This window comes from Varroa jacobsoni, unplaced genomic scaffold (assembly GCF_002532875.2).
Source record: "Varroa jacobsoni isolate VJ856 unplaced genomic scaffold, vjacob_1.0 scaffold_1298, whole genome shotgun sequence".
In the NCBI taxonomy this organism is placed as follows: Eukaryota; Metazoa; Arthropoda; class Arachnida; order Mesostigmata; family Varroidae; genus Varroa; species Varroa jacobsoni.
Genome location: NW_019214200.1, coordinates 158,009 through 175,797, shown reverse-complemented (window position 1 = coordinate 175,797; position 17,789 = coordinate 158,009). Strand labels below are relative to the sequence as shown.

Here is a 17,789-nt window from a genome sequence, read left to right as displayed (position 1 = left end):
TAGCTCCCTCTAGCGGGCGTAGAAGAGCAGCCAGCAGCAGCGGCAGCGGTGGGCTGCCAATGCCAGGGAGACAGAAAAGGAAAGAAAGTTTCCAGCAGTCAGCCATCAGCTTCGGTGGGCCGCAGCGTGAAGTTCTCGCAATCAATGGTGCCTTCCTGCTCGGCTAGTTTTGTCGGCTGCTTGAGGCCACGGACGCATCGCCAACTTCAGTCGTTGAATTTACAGACACAGTGTTTCAGTATTCGAACATTTACCATTCCGCGTGTTGGGGGCACGTTCCACTGTGCAGACTGCCGCCAAATGTGAGGGGACACCAGATGCACCATAAGCGAATAAAGTGCACATAGGAATGTAGTCTTTTAAATAGTATATTAGGTTAGAGGCTTATTATCTTGGTGATGGTTCAGTGCAACCGTCATGTCACGTCCAGATCCTTTGTAGTCTGGAGTACGTACGTGACATTCACGAACGATGCTCTGCATTGTAACGGATTTCGCGGTATCGTGCAAATAGTCGCCGGTATCGTGCTTGCATCGAACGTTCATAGAAAAGGTGATTGTCTTCGAAGACTAACAAGCAACGATAATCACTGTGATCGTCGTCGTGCATGTTTGCAAATCGATTTGAGGTATCTATTGTAGTTCGCAGTATCCTTGCACCCTTTCCTGCCTACCTTGTTCTTCAAGGATATACTTCGATGTGTCAGTGCCAGTTGTCATGGAACTACAGTGAATAACTAATCCGTTGAACGGTAACTATGGGTGTCCTGTATTCGGATATTCTTGTGCTCTACCCTATTTCAAGTGGATACGTTAGATTACCTCCGTGCTCATGGGCCAATGAAAAGTTCAATTTTACGCAGCACACGACACTGCACAGGCAAATGTTCAATACTTTTTTCATATTGTTTTGTTTGTATAGAAAAAGAAAAAATGCTATAAATCTGATCGGCATCGCTGCACATCGAATTTCATCCCATATCGTACCATTTCTGTTATTATTCAACGCTACGGCAATCAAAAATATCGTGCACTTCACTCGGGCATTCAGTGCTTTCGTCCACCATTTGCTTAGCTAATCTGTGTTAATGCACAAGGTATTTCCATACTCCCTGAATAATTCCTCAAGAAAAGTTACCTCGTGACTTGTTCGGTAACACGAATCCGCTCCACGAGCCGTGACATGAGACCATTTCGTGGTTTCCGTCACATCGTAACGTTTAAAGGCTAGAGACCCATAATGGCAAACAGCCTGTAAGGAATACGAACGAAGGTTTTTTGGCATGACATCCCAAATAACAGTCTCCCACATACGTACTACGTAACGGCGCAAAATTATCAGGTCACCAGGTGCTAAAAGGAACCTTTATAACAGCTCGTAGTGACGATAATTCGAGGATCGCAAAGCATGCCTACTCAGAAGAACAGATTGTAATTAATTTTATAATTTGAACCCTCTAGCCGTAATGGAGGCTATCCAAGGCTGCCAGCTTTACGGGACCGAATCAGTGTCGCACGTTGTCAAAAAGAATGTCCTACTAAAACCCCTGAGCCCCAGATTGCGGAAAGAATTATTAGGTGCGTTTTTCAGATATCGAAGGGGCCACCGGACAATCGGCTATGTTTACTGTCTCGAGCGGGAAACGCTGAATGAACACATATTTCAAAACATATTAATAAGCTTAATAACATTTATAACGTAGAGTACTCGATAGGGAACACACCTCCGTATGCTCACTGTATTGTTACTGTGACCCTCTTCAGGTATGTTTTTCGAATTTCAACAGTTTACCTGCCATGTAAGCCCATCAAGTAGATAATTACCTGCCGAGTGTGGGGATTTATGTTGATGCCGTAGGCCGATTGTTATCATCTACCTCGATGTTAAACACTCTACATAGCTTTATACGATATTCGTATGAGCAGTTCAGCCATTGTAACAAGTAGAAACAGCAAGTAGATGATCAACAGACATTTTTGCTTAAAATCATTTCCCAGTTTCAAGGTATGTAGTTTCTTGGAGAGATATTCACTGATATCGTTCTTTTTCCGTGCGCCCATTTAGTTAGGGCACGTCGAGGGGCGCATAGAACGAATTACTTAAAAGAGATTGGAGTCCAGATTAAGCATTGTTTTGTATCATTGTAGGTTCGCCAAATTCGCATATTAAGTTACAAAGGTGATGTCTAGCCTCAGTTTGACAGGGTCTTGGTCGTCACCGCCGCGTGCGGGTTCGGTGGAAGATATGGATAGGATTTATCCTATAACTGGATATCGAGCAGTGTACTTTCAGGTGTTATTTCTACAGATTGTATTGATGGGCCGCGTACTAGTCGATGGTCTGAAAGTCTGAATGTGTCCGTCTGGTTTTTGTGAGATGTGACAGGAAGTAGATGATTATCACTCCATGGGTCATTTATAACTAAGTCGTCATCGGCAGTCCGCGGATTTCTACTGTACGCCTGTCAAATATGCCTCGTGTCATTATTTTTCCCCCGCATCACTATTATTTCGTCGTCACTATCGAATCATAATTTCTGCCAAGAAATTTTTCAATTCTCATATATGTCATCTCGAAGGCTCCTTTCAACTCCATCCGTGCTACCCCTTTCGATTTGCCGCATCTACTGTATCGTATAGCAAAACCAGTACTACATACAGTTGGCCGTTCCTATTGCCTGATGGACGTATATTATCAACATATCGCATGTATCACTGAGTGAGGCAGTGGGAAGTGCTGCGCGAGCTATTTTCATAGTTCCGCTATAAGTCGATGGTTCTAGTGCAGGTAGTCGTGGCTATAAATAGATGTACTGATGACTGTGGCTTTCACTTATGCGTCGATGGGACCTTTCAACATCTTTGTATTGTTGCCATTAATTTTTCAGATGAAAAATACGGACACGACGCAGATATGGATACGACAATGTAAAACTCTTTGCGCAAATTATAGATCGCTAAACTGTCAAAAACGGACCCGCTTGAAGCTATATTATGGAGAAAACGTTTAAGAACTAGGCAGTCATCCGAACCGCTTGAGTGGTGCGTTTTGTCATCGGTGATTAATATAAGAACAGGAAGCGTATGGATTTGCAGTATGGGGTAGTTTCAAGTGGCATATTGGCTGATAGATAAAGGTACAACGTACTATATAGAAAAGGAAAACAACGTCAGACCAATGCTGCCGGATCTTGCGCAATAGATTGGAACGAAGAGTTTGCTTAGCAAGGACGTCATTGAATTCTATATAGCACCATAAAATTTGATCGCCCCATCTATATCAGGTTCGATGTATTTACACAGGGAGATCTTATGACCATGTTAACGATAGCGTACTATCTTCGGAAGCATCTGTGCTCTGTTGGATTCAAGTTAGCCAATAAGGGAATAAATGAGGAAAGCCTAAAAGAAAATAAACATACCTTATTCCCAAGCGCCTAATAGAGACCACTTTGAATATCGAATGATCTGATTATCACTTTAGTTATAGAGCTCTCAGTCAACTTCAGTTATATATATGGATTGCTTGAATTTGGTTTCCGTTGCATGTATTTTTGCCTACGAGCCGAACTTCTGTGGAGTGTTTTCATTTTAAAAACAACAAGCGATAACCTGGGTATTTCCGTTACCGCGGCCGCCACGCGAAGCGTTAGTGGCGCGTTTGCGTCGGCTGTTAGATGATATCCGAAGTATCGAAACAGTCCATCAGAGTCACGCTGTCACGTTCACTATATCATCGAACAAAACAGACGAAGTCCATGTTCATATCTCCGGAACACCTAAATCTACAGGCGTTTTCCTCCCTGGTTTGCCTCGAGTTGCCAACGTCAACGCGAACAGCCGTCGGCATGAGCACGGCTGGTGAGTAGCGTAATAATATCATCAAATTTTACTTCGCGCAATCGTATCTGTTCAGCCCGCCTGTCTGCTCACCTTCGTTCGTTCGTTCGTTCGTTCGATTGTTATCCGAATGCTATCAGTTACTACTACCATTAGTCATAACCATAACGGAATTGTATAGCGGCATTACCGAGTGAGGCAAACTGGCTGAAAAGATAGAAAAGTCAATTTTTGTCAACATTGAATTTTTTTTTTTGCAAGGGACGAACGACCGAAGTTATTTTCGATGAATGGCTTACGATGATTTACGTCTACGAAACGTACCCAAGCCCTCTCTCGCCTAAGGTTAGCTCAAAAAATATTGTCGACCTACGAACAAAATACCAGAAGCTGTGTAAGTCATCGTCTCATATCTCCCGTTGTGGATATATTCGGAACGCTATTGCCGATCCTACTTCCTTGTCAAAAGGGAGTAGCGTGTCTTTGCTACAATGTTTGGTTAGATTGTCGAAATTTACTGGCCAAGCTAAAAAAAAACGCGCCTCCCGCATATCGGGCCTTATGTAATCATATATATGTGTATATGTACGCTATACATGCGTCTATATTGAGTATTAAACATTGACACTCATGACAGGTAGCAACTCACTGCTCGTTCGAAGTTCGAATTCATGATCTGACTTTTAACGCGTAGATTAGCCTCCAAATATTGTCAAAACACCGGACACCGTCCGGCCGGAAGTTTGAGCAATAGAAGTGTTGCTAACTTTCCAATAGGCAACACAGTTTGTGCAAGCGGTCTTTGAGAACAAAAGATGACTCATTTGAACCCTTCTCGCTACGTTTTTTGCCATTAGATACAAGCGAGAGCGGTAACACTGACGACTGTTGCTTCTGTAATCATGGCGTAAAAATTGTGGATTGCTGACAATAGTAGAAGGCAATATAATTGTCCTAGACGCACTTCCTGTACCCTGCACGAACGCACAGTCAAATGGAAAATCGTTATATCAAGCTAGCTAAAATCACAAAGGCCGATTATAAATACAATTTGCTGTCATATATGGCCGCTGCAAGTCGAGCCATATCAGCCGTGGCAACAATGCTATGAAGTACGTATACCGCTCGCTTGATTCCCCCTTATTTTACTACTACTACGGCAATTTCCAGAAGTCTTCAAATCGTAGGACCTTCTAGCGAGCTTTAGACACCTTCGAAACAGTGGACTACGGCCGACATATCGTCGTATCTATATACGTTAATTGTTTAACTGAAAATGTTCATCTCACACCTAGTCCATGTTCGTAGTAAGAGAAGTCTTCAAAACTTCGTCACGTCATACGATCACTAAAAAACTCGAAAAAAGGCGCGTTCCGTTCCCAATTGAGCGTTGCATCTCAGAGACGATCCGCAAACTTACACATCCTAGATACGTTTGGCAGTGCTATTCGCAGGAAACAAAATGTCGACAGGTCCTGCGACAGTTATAAGTAGAGAAAGCTGCCATCATCAGCACCGCTAATATTAATAGCGAGGAGCTCACCGAACAAATGTCCTTCGCAGCGACTACTATTCAACTTGCCTTGCTGCTTGGCGAGACACGAGTTCACGAGAAAGACTCAGTATTCCAGTCGCAATGTCATGACTAAGCTGAGACCGCCATTCGTCTCCGCCCATCTCCAAGCAGAAACGTCCGTCTTTATACTTTGCCAGCAGCTCGCGTAACAGAAGCTACATAACGCCAATGACATATTTATTCATTAATATATGGCCAGAAACGACACTGCCATAAGTAGGTTCTATCTATCCATGATGAGGATAATGATTTATAATTATAATTGAACTTTACTTTTGTTTGTACGTGTTCATGCGCCTTGTACTTTTCACGCATCCCCGAATTCCGAATCCTCCAAGGCTCGATTGAACTGTAAATCGTCGAAACTGTAAAAAAATAGCTACTGTGCATTGGATCTTGATGGCACAGTTTGTCACAACTTTACCGTCGCTGCCAGGATAAGAGTAAACAATACTGGCTTTTAATAAAGTATCATATCAAACCAAATCCGTTCGTCTACGTTCGTACGTCCTGTATTCATCTGCAACAGGTAGAAAATAGCTGTTCTAGGGACCGACAGAGAGCAGACAAACACCAAAATAATTACCATTGCCACAGATGCCGCTATATCTGACACTGCTGTCGATAACAACTGCAGGTAAACGTAGTGCGTTATAAACGACAATGTGTAGTCGTCGATGGACGGCGGCGAGGAGCGTCCCTGTCTGCAGTAAGCGAAGTCGAAGTTTTCAATGTCAATTACAACAAATAACATACTCGTCAAAAAGAAAAGCAAATGGAGACCTAGCAGCATTATCGTTTACTCTAGCAGTGTACTACAATATGCCACAGCGTAGGGATCAGCCCGTTGCCACTCGGTGCATACAAACGGATTGACATGTTTAGCTGGCCTGACACTTCAGTTGACGCGTCAATTTCGAAACGTCAACGCGGTGTACGACGGCCACGTTGCTGAGTGAGCCAACCTCGCCCTACTGCTGTGGGGGTTGGACGAAGTCGAGCAACTAAAGGCAGCACGGGTCGGCCATCCACGTGGAGCATACTCGCCGTTTTATCTTATTGCGCAAATGGCCGTGACCGTTGAATCGCGCAGCGGCTTCGGCGCCCACTTGATTCGATCAACGATCGCACCATCACCATCGTTGACGTCGCGTTTTCATTATCATCGCCAGCCAATCGCGCACTTTCTTTACGTTTCACATTTACGATCAATAAAATCGTACGGCGCAGGCGTACGTATAAACACCTATATACTACACGTCCATAGGCCATTTTGTGGGCGGAAGCCACTGATTGCGAATTTCTACAGATAACTGTACATGAGGCAATCGTCAATAACAATGTTTTTTGAATTATACTATCATGTTTCGACCTAGGCGGGAAATAATCGTGTTCTGCTAGAATTAGATACTCGTACACTGCTCCAACATCAATATGTTTACAATGTTCTGTTCATCTGAGAGCTTTCATCTGAGAGTCGAGTAGGTTTCGCGTCGTGTTGGAAAAGGATTGCCCATAAGCTACTAATCGTAGCGATTGTCGTCAACATAACTGTGAAGCATCGTCTGTAAAGGTGCATTGCACAGTTATTTACCCCCGAACGCCCCAACAAATTCATCCATGTATCCACCTGATGCATGATGGGAACTGCGCGCTCTTTGGATTTCCACCAGAAAAAAATTATGTGGCGGCCATGTCACCCACTTGTAATTCACTCAAGAGTCGCGTTGCGTCGCGTCGTGTCGTTGCTGAAGCTACCACGTGCCGCCATGCATGCAGATATTTTTCTGCACGTTACTCTAGTCTGCCAACAGGTGAAATTCAATAATATAAGATGCTGAAATAAATAGACGAACTTACTTCGCTGGCAAACTACTGAATAGGAGTGCAATCAGGCTGTGTTTACAGTGATCAATTACTAGTCTTCGAGAGCTGTACAATTGAATGAAGTCCTCAAAATACTCAAAAGCACGTCTACATCTTTAACGAGACGAGAATTTTTGACGTGATTCGTTCACGTTAGCTGATTGTTGGGTACTAGGGATTGAAGACTGCAAGTTACACACGTGATGGAACTTGCTTTTAGACACGCAGATATGTGCAAAGTATCAGATCGCTTTCGCATCCCCAGAGCGGTGATGTCTACGGGTAAAATGTTGGAGTATCGTTCGCATTGCTGATGTGTATTTTGTGATACAATTCGTGGCACCTTTTTTTTGAAGATTTTCAGCTTGACCAGAGAGAAAGGCCTGAAAGGCCTCCCAGGTACTTATACCGTTTGTTATAGTTTCCAACTTTTATCATGCGTGCGATTTTAATCGTATTTAAAAATTTGTAAAATTCAATGGTCTAATAGCATGTGCAATTTTCTATGCGAATAATAAAGTGGCATTTAACCAAAAAACTTCAAATGTAACAATTTAAGTAGTCCAGTATTTCGGCTTACTGCGATAAAACACACATGTCATAAAAGACATGGCAGCTACCTTGCTAGCAATGGCACCCAACACAATACTTTGCCTCCGTCCTTCTCTCGTCTATCGTCAGACTGAATCTTGTTTGTTGATGGATTTGATTTAGAATAAAATTCTCAAGATAGTGCTATCGTTGTTCCTTTTTTTCAGTCCCTTATGTATTCATGTTAATATTTTATAGTTCACCATCGCTTTTTCCTTCAGCCAATGAATTGTTAAACTGTCGGCTAACACATTTTGAGGCAATTGTACACCGGTATATAAGTAAACAAATAAAACATATACATTATAAACAGTACAAAATCAACTAACTTTCCCAGTAGAATCGGCCATGTTTAGGCTTGGCTTATTACAGCGCAGGCGCAGAACTTCAAGGCACAGCAGAACAGCGTAGTGCAGCGAAACAGAGCCTTTGTTCGGTCGAATTATATTCGAAAGAAAATCATTGTAAAAAAGCTTTCTTAAAAAATTCAATTAGGCTTAATATAAATGTGAAAATGTCGTTGATATGTATTCATTGAGATATTTTGTTCCTAATTTGGTTCGGGTCAGTCTAGTTCTTTATTGTTATATTTTACATAGTGGAATCTAGAAATGTTTCATCGACCATCTGTATCTTTGTGCCATCTTCTCTCGGTTTTGCATATCCAAGTATATTTCGCTATGTGGTAAATGCACGCAGGCCCACGCCTGTCTATCAAAATCGAACCAGCCCATACACCGTGAAATCCGGCATAACTAAGGTTTAATCGTGTCCCATATCGTTCGACCGCCCCTACTGCCTATTACAAGGCCTATGTCCATGCAATGATGGCGTAGAAAATATCAGCTAAGTCAACAGTTTTTAGCCACATACTAAAACACGTCAGCCAAACTGACGCGACGCGACTTGTGGGTTTTGCGTACACCCAGTTCACCGGTTGCAGCACCTCAATGGCTACAAGTGTCCCGTCTTAGCTAACCTAGCAGTTGAGCATCGCGTAGAGAATACCTAGAAAAGAAAGGGCAATCAGACGAATTTTCCTTCAATCACCTATCTGTACCGCATCAACGTAGGCAGCCAACTAGCTTTAATTACTGTTACAATTAATGGTAATGTTCACATATACCCACACTACAAAAAAGTGTACTGTTTTTACAGATGTTATTTTACCTCATAACGCGATTGTACCAAACCACTAAATTTTATATCGGTCAAATAGAACAAGAACGGCAGAAAAACAGTGGAGCATTGTTTGTTCGAGGTCTCTTGGGCTTGTTCATCTTTTATTGGCCGTTGTAGATATATTATACTTCCAACAGAGTTAACCCATGCCGGCTTGTTTTTACCGGAAGCGTGAGGTTGCGGCGATGTTGTTTGGCAAGATTATATCTGCCGCAGTTTTTTTTCCAATTTTAATTATTTAATTACTGGCATTTGTTTTTTTTCCTTCCAAAGTTCCCAGGCAATTTCATTTACAGGTGCTCTGCTTGAATACAAAATAAATTTCGCTTTACGCTATATTGCCATCTGTCCCTCCGAAACTCCAATTCCAAGTGTTACTTAAAAATATTTCATATCTTCGGTCGCATATACATGCCAATTAAATTACTAAATGTTAGCGAAATGATTTTCTATATGTAACCACAGAAAGTAGCGCAACTTAGACCGCTGATGTCCCAGTGTCTTTCTAGGGAATATTTCTGGGTATTATGTAAGAGCTGCTTGCGTTATCTCCCCATTCGTCCTATACACATACGATAAAGGCTAGCCATATGTCGTATGCTCGTACTTGGTACGACTCCATGAAAGAAGAACTGCATTAGATGTTTGCAACTAAATTGTACCGATCCCCGAGGATGAACTGCAGAAGTTTCTCTTCCCTTTATCAACTATAATCAGTGTTTAGGAAGTTCTATTTTTTAGTTAAAAAAAAATGCGACTTGCAAAGAGAAAGTTTTTTAAATTTAGTTGAAAAGATCTCCGTTCTGAGCGGATTCGGCACTCATCGTGTCTTACCTGTCTTGGTTCGAGTTTTCGTTTTTTTTTTTTTAATTAAAACGGAAGGCGTTTCTGTGGAAATATTAAAATGTAGCGTTTTTCTGTGAAAAGGTTTCCGCCCGTAGGCTAGGTAGAAGATATTATTTCAAAGTCAAAAGGTCACAGCTTCTGCAAAATCATATTTAATTCAAATGTGGACAGAAGATCGAATATGAAACACCTGGCCGATAAAAAGGATCCGTTCATGTTTGCTGTGGTGAGCTTCGAGATATGAGTAAAAGCGACCATACAAGTGCTTTTTGTACAAATCATAATTGAGCTTGAGCAGCAGGTTGGACTATAACGGCCAATTTGAAGACGCATGTATAGCTGGGATGATTTGTGTTGATTATACTGCACGACTAAAACTGGTCCGCCGAGAGAAAGAAAAATTGCTCTAAGAAATACTTTGTGCAAGGAAGCTGATAGGATCGGGGGTATTTCTTTCAGTGCGCCTTCTGCACTGACTTATTTCCCCTTCAAATCGGCGGCCACTAGTTACCTAGTAAGGGGGATTACCTAGTAGTATATTATGTACACTGCCCGCAATAGCGTATCGGGGCCTGTACGGGCGGATTTGATCTATGGTCATTTTTAAAAATGATTTTTGACTAAGTGGGCTCTTAGGACTGAAATTAATAAATTACGTGCGATAATTGTTCAAGGATTAGTCTGCAACGTCTGTAGGCGCACTCGAACCTTTCAAGACGGTTCGAAGAATACGGTACTCACGAGTCTGTCCAACCTATAACCTCGGCTGGAAATAAATAAATCAATAGATCTCTATTCCAATAAAAGAGATGTGCTTTTCGCTATAATGTATGTAATGCGAAATTCGAATACGTGTTTTGGTGCACGTAATTACAAAGGTGCACGCCTAGTATTAGAACAGTACTATTTAAATGCAAATGGAACGTAAGATAGAAAGCAAACCTGAAACCGGGCCTGCAACAGGTGAAGCGAGTTTGTCAATAGCATTTCCCTAAAAAACACATAGTCACTGCTTTTGCGTCCGTCTAAAGATTTTTCATTAATTGATGTAGTTTTCCAACACCAATGAAATCTTGTTTGTCTGTCTGTCTGTGCGGTGATGTTTTATATACTCATAGATCCAACATGTATTTAGGAAAATATGAATTATGCAGTGTCAACAAGTATATCCATTCCTTGAGCACCGATTCTTATTAACAACATTTATCAAGGAGTGCGGCAATGATCGACTCCCCGCTTCTATACGAGGATTATGGAGTCGAAGTGGTACTCTACAAACAGCCAAAATTGGCAAGGGTAAGTACGATTGATGTTACATAGGTATATGACACATATAGGATGTATTGGACACGATACGACCTATGACTGGCAAAAAACGGTTGAACTCTTTCTGAGTTAAGTTTCACTGAAAACTTATTGCTTTTGCGTTCTTCAAATACTATTTATACGTGCCTAGCGATAAACATTATAATATTAAAAGCAAAAATATTTGTTTCTTTTTAAAAAAGGAAAACAGTTTTTTTTTTTTTAGCGATAGCGAATCATTATCCATATAGAATTAGGGTGGCGCTATATCCATTTTCTACTTGACAAGACGCAGACTACAGACTCATTCGAAATTGTTAGAAAAAAAATGACCACAGCATGCTACATAGTATATAACGCATGTCCAATGAAGCCCTCCGTTTCTTTAGCCTTGCCAACATTAGGGTAGCTCGTCTAGGTTATCCTGAAAATGTCATGCCAACTATCTCGGAAAGCAAAAAATTGAAGTAGCTAAGTCGTCTTAACTTATTCACACAGAAAGCGTCTATTTAGGAACAATATTGAATAAATACTAGAACGGCAGACAGTTACAAACTTTAACGCGATAGTGTAGTCAATACAACAGAGCTTATAGCACAAACGAGTTCAAATCCAGTTACCTCTCATAAACCATAAAATAGCGATGCGCATGTCTCTATCATTATAATAGGAATTAATTTTTCCTAGAGTGAACCAAGATCACCTACGTAGAATAGCAACCACCGAAAAGCTAGTGCTACAATTCTGACAGAATTGTATTCACATGTATCGTAGCCCAGCTGCATTTGCGCACTCTTCATAGCCGTCCTCATACAGAAATAGGGGATGGAGTTCCTTAGAACTGACGTCCTCGTAAGGGGTTCTGCAATGGCCCACATCGGTCCATTGTCCTGTTGGCCTGTCGCTTCCCTACTAAAATTGGCATCTGTATATATAAGACACTCGTACTTACTTACAAAGTATTGTCAATAATGGAATCATATCCGCCGACGTCTGAATCATATCTGTTGACGTTATAAATCCTCGGATCGTACGAGTAGTTACGACGGCTGTGTAGGGAAGGAAAATAATTGTACAATGATTCTGCCGAACACTTAAGTCTATGTGCAATGTATCTTCTGCTATACCTCTGCGTAACTTATTAACCTATCTGCTGATGATGGGCTGGGTTATGCAATTTCTATGTAGCATATTTTTACAGTTCGAACAAAAATTTCCATAGCACAAAATCGAAACCAGCCTCATCACCTGAGAACGGTACACGATTCCGTATGGTAATTCTTCTCTCGTTCCTGCACCCATTCCGCGGCTATTCCAAGACTATCGTGTACCTAGACAGTCTTCAGTTGCGAAATTCGATCATTACGGTTATTGTTTTGTGTCATTCTGACAACATTGCTACTGAACGATCTGTGCGGTTTGATGGAGAAAAACAGATAGATTGACCTTTTTTCGAAGAAGGCTAAAACATCTTTGTGTGAATACGAATCTTCCGAGATTTGATCGGTAGTTGTGCAAAAAGATTTATACAGTGAATTTAACACAAACACAGGGAACAAAAAGCCGTGAAGAAGCTGCATGTATGTCTATGTTGCCCGTCATCATACATTCGGTATAGACACATTTACATCAGTGTTCAAAGAATCGCCATTTTCGATCGCGGTGGCATCAGTCATAGCCTTACGAACGCTGCTAAAAAGGCAGTCTGCTTAGGGTTCGATGTAGCACACATGAGGGTGTGGAAGATTTCACGATCAGTTCGAAGCAACAGTGTCAAAGGCAGATTTGAAGTCACAAAAATGGAAGCGTGCGTTCATCAGGGATGAGTGGTTGCGTTGTGTCCAAGGGGTGCTTCTAGCCAGTAATTTGCGTTTGAGCTAATTCTGTCAAGAGTTGCCCTTCGTGACTCAGGACGAATTCGACGTCTTCGGCGCATTCGAGCTACCGGGCTTGCCTCTGCGTCTGCCACTTCTTTGAATAGCTTGTTTGCTTTTCATAAGACCACTCACGATCTCGACAGGCTTCTTGTATGTGCTTGAAACGTTAAAGCAGACAGCTTATCTCGGAGTCAACGCCTACGCGTTATTTGCCAATTTTTGTCCATGGGTTTCTTCACAGCTCCTTGGATTCGTCTTCGTTGACGTTTCTCCTTCCTACAAAGGTGACACCTCAACACCTCAGTCCGTGAGTTTGCAGCTCTTGTTCTTATCATCGTCTGCGCCTGCTTTTATGAAGGAGGATACTACATCAAGACACGCGTTGTCGACTTACGGAGTACCTACGTCAGATCATGATGGAAAGATTATGAATCAGATATTTTTCAAGAACAAAAATGAAACATTTGCGTTCGTATGGTAGAACCGATTGCATGTTCTACGCTATACTTAGGAGTACTATGAGAAGTGGCTTTTGACCCTGCGGTACATCATGTAGAATGCTAGGAAGCCAATGCGTTACTTACGAAATGTGTATTTTTAATAGTAAAATAATCAGAGCAGAAAGAATACGTGACAACGCGCTGGAGATATTTCAGTGTTGAATATATATATATATATATATATATATATATGCAAGCTTGAAGCGAGTTCTTCGTCTAGTAATATTGTATCGAAGCTCAAGTCGGAATGCTTATAACATGAGAGCGCTGTGGCCATACTCAGTTACTTAATAATAACACAAATACCAAATATTAAGAGGATATGTTTTAATGTAATCTACAGTTATGAGTCACTACACGTGGGCACCCTACGCAGCAGACCGGAAAGAAGAAATGGGATCAAGACCATGAAAAATGGTCGGTTGCGTCGCGTTATATTATCATAGTCTTCGTAGCAACAACGAATATAAGTGCACAGCTACTTCGAATGGGGAGCGCATGTAGCGACGCAACGATTCTGACGGAGTAGCATTCGTGACGAGTCGGTCACAGTTATCACATGGTATTATTTCGGTTGTCGATGATTGATTCCTTTCAGTTGTAACACCTGTAGTGTACATAAACGTAGGGCAATCACCGTCCGGTCAATAGTTGATTGATACCGTATAAAAATGTTCGAAACAGCACAACTATACATGTAACTTATTCTTTACGTATGGTTGGGGCAATTGGGAGCTCGGTCAAACGAAAGCTCAAGAGGGCTTATCAAGTTCAAATTTAAAGCAGGGACTATCGAATAGGGCCCGCACATGCTGAAATCATCGCTACTTCTTTAAGCGGAACAGCCTGACAGTCATTCTTTTCTTTTATCGGCTGCCTTTAACGGACAGACTGGCCGGACGCGAACCGCGTTTTACGTTGTTCAAATTGGCGAAACCTTATGGCCCATCCACGTTTGAGGGCAACGAGAACAAAATTTGGCAAAGTCGAATAACAACGGCGACTCACTGAAGCCTTTATTCGGATTTGTGTTTTCACGTGGATCGATTGCAGCGGGGGGTGGCTGCTCCTGCAGTGAACGGTACTGCAGTGAAATTCAATATGGCATATCTGTTTTTTGCCCTATATCTTGAATACAGAAAGAGGAACTCTTGGGTACTGCGTTCGATAGAATATAATTTTCCAGCTGCAAAGATGATGTAGAAGCTTCTGTGTCCAATCGTCCGCTATCACATGATCGATCTAGTTTTGTTAGAAAAGTAACGGATGTATTACGAAAGGAACTGTCCTGTCGTTCATTGCCGGGTGTTCTAAATACTTCGTTTCCTTATAGTCGAAGAATATATATCTTTAAGGGTCTATCTATCTTTTTTTTTTTTTTTTTCGATTCTCAAAATTATATTTTAAGGTAGAACTTTTAAAATGGGTGACCAGACTCAGTGGCAAAAACTGCGAGAGCAAGCCGAAATGGGCATGGAATCTACGACAGGGATTCTCTAGCTGACTAAAAAAAAAAAAGAAAGAACCAACTTTGTTTGACTTTTCGAAATTGAGAAAAGTTCGCTCGAGTGATTTTTGAAAGCAATCATATTAGAGTAGTCTATATTCCTTAATGGTCTCACTGAACGCGGAGCACATGTCCTGGGTTGTTTTCGCAACATCTTAACACCGGTAGAAATCAGCGTTTAAAGTTTATGCACCGTACACACCGCACATATGCACCGTTTGAGTTGGAACTCAAGGCGAAAGGGTGACACGCAACTCTTCCGGGATATGCAACATTTGAACACTATCAAATAACAAACTCTTAAAAATACGGAGCCATCAATGAAAACAATAATTACTTTCTAAAAAACTTGAAACATGTGTAACATTAGGCCAAACGAATGATTCAAAAAAAGCTATTACAGCTCTCGATTAAGTCTAACGTAATTCAGACACGTGCGGACCGAACGTGGCACGCTATCAATGCTAAGGAAGCTTACGCATACGTATTCTATAACTCGCACTGTCTCCTTGCAACAAAGTAAAGGATTTTTTACAATAAGGACCGCTCCTGTATAATATCAAGCTGTTACAACTGAATCCGGTGGCTCACAAACCGAATAACTTTTAAACCAGTTGGGCTAGGATTATGGCCTTTAAACATCCGTTAGAGACATCTGGCAGACTCTGGACAGCCATATACCCAGAATTCGCGTTCCTATATACAATTTATGTTTCGTAATCTGCACGGGGAGAACACCACATGCACTTCTAATTGGTTTGTAGTCAATTCACGGTTTTTTACCTTTTGAAGATTCGAATTATGATTATGTCACGCGTTATATGTGTCATGCCAGTTTTCGCTGACGCAAACCCTAAGCCTCTAAGCTCCGCTTTCGTGAAAAGCTTCTTCGATTGCCGCAGTGCTTTCTTGTGTTAGGAATCCCGATATCTGGTCGCTTCCTCATTTACCTTTCACCTTCCAATCACCGATCTTAAAACATGTGCACCATATATATATATATTGCTCACCAGTCGCGAATTTTTGAATCGCCGTAGCCTTCCGAACAAGCACGCTCGAACCACTGGGCGTTAATTTTCCAGATTTAACTTCTTCACTTGACCTGTTTCCACTTTTTCGTTTTTACCAACTAAATTTCGTCGGTTAACGGCGCGTAACTCAAAAAGGCCACTTTTCGCAGGCATCGAAATTTCATTACAATAGAGTGTGTACAAAGTGTGTATAATCAGTTAGGTAGGTGTACACGGTTTGTGACTGATGTATGGATGCACAGTTCATCACACGGTATGAAAGTTCTTAACGTGGTTCTTTGATATTAAGCGAAACACAAACGGCCGTATAAATATATTATGCATATCGTAAATAGTCATGGCAGCAGTAACGCTGAATTCTGCAACTTTATCCAATAAAGTTATTAGATAGGCTAACTCATATATTTGTGATCAGCAAAAATGCCTGCTGAATCCAAGATAGGGTTATAGTTGCTTACAGTTTGTGTGTTTGGACCGACAGATTTTATAAAGGCACATAATTGAACCGGAATGCACACGCTAGCTCGAAATTAGCTTAAAGCTAACTTAAAAAAAACTACTCAAAAATCACGCGGTTTTTTAAACTGAAGTCGATAATCGTCGTATAAGCAGCAGAGTAGCATTCTAATATAATAATAATAGTAATAATAATAATTCTAACAAGATTTTTACTTATACATTTTTAGAAAATGATCTTTGTTTCCGATTGAAGTAGTTAGAAAACACATGAGGGAAGTTTTCAATTTGCCGTGAGACTTACTCATATTATTGTGGCTTTGCGCGGATGATTGATCGATATCTTAGACAAGTTAATGATTTGCGGTGAGACTTGGTAGAGCCGATGCCGCAACGTCTTTGGACTTTATTTGATTAGATACATACAAAATGATATAGCTTTGTAGTTGTACATTTGTTTACCTCATTCAATTTATTTTTACTTTAGTAAGTTATTATACTTTATTCGTAATATCATTATGTAGTACTTCGTTGACCAACTCTTGCTTCGTTTTTTCGTAGAACTACGCGTGAGTTCTACTTCATACCAAACGTACCACTGGAGACCAATTAGACCGTTCTTGATTAGCTCACTTATTTAAACGTTATCATGTTGTCATCGAAACTTACTCCATTGAAAGTCTGCCTTTGATTTTACAAATGCAATAACACTTCGCCTTATAAGGGTAATTATCGAAAGATGTTTTTAAATTAACCTATCACTAGCGACAGGTATCGATCAACGATGTTGAGAGGAACCTGTTACCAAGTTGCAGATACACGAATCGAACTTGAAGATTGCTTATTTTCTGTGAAGGTACGTGATAGCTTAGTGCGTGAGGTGTTCGCCTGCAAAGATTAGTGTCTAGGTGCGAATCCAGTTATGGACACACGGTTTATCTCGCGCTGGAAGCCAGCCGTGTGATGGCGTCTCTACCGGCAATACCGTACGTAAAACCTAGACGTAAAAACATAGCGAAGGTTGAAAGATAACTTTTTTTCCGTTGGACACGGTCTAATTTCTAAGCTTATGCAATGAAATGTAATATCGATTTCAAACTGGTATGGCAAACGGTCTGTCCGTTTGAGGTAATATTAGTCATAAACACAAGTTTCTCTATTTTAAACCATAAATACACAAGATTTAGGACAGGTAGGTTCTTTTGTGTACCAC

At 41.1% G+C, this 17,789-nt stretch overlaps 1 protein-coding gene and 1 long non-coding RNA gene across 2 annotated transcripts in view; both read left to right on the top strand.

The window, feature by feature from the left end:
- The first annotated feature begins 198 nt into the window (after positions 1-198).
- On the top strand, positions 199-8,287 carry LOC147752361 (uncharacterized). Its single transcript, XR_015314266.1, has 3 exons — positions 199-302; positions 2,888-3,860; positions 5,754-8,287. It is a non-coding gene; the product is annotated as an uncharacterized LOC147752361 (long non-coding RNA).
- A 1,829-nt stretch (positions 8,288-10,116) lies between these two features.
- Positions 10,117-17,789, top strand: part of LOC111268546 (E3 ubiquitin-protein ligase MARCHF8) — a 37,448-nt gene continuing 29,775 nt past the window's right edge. The window contains exon 1 of the mRNA XM_022847605.2: positions 10,117-11,196. Within this exon, the coding sequence (XP_022703340.1) occupies positions 11,122-11,196 (75 nt within the window). The 5' untranslated portion in view covers positions 10,117-11,121. The remainder of the gene's footprint in view (positions 11,197-17,789) is intronic.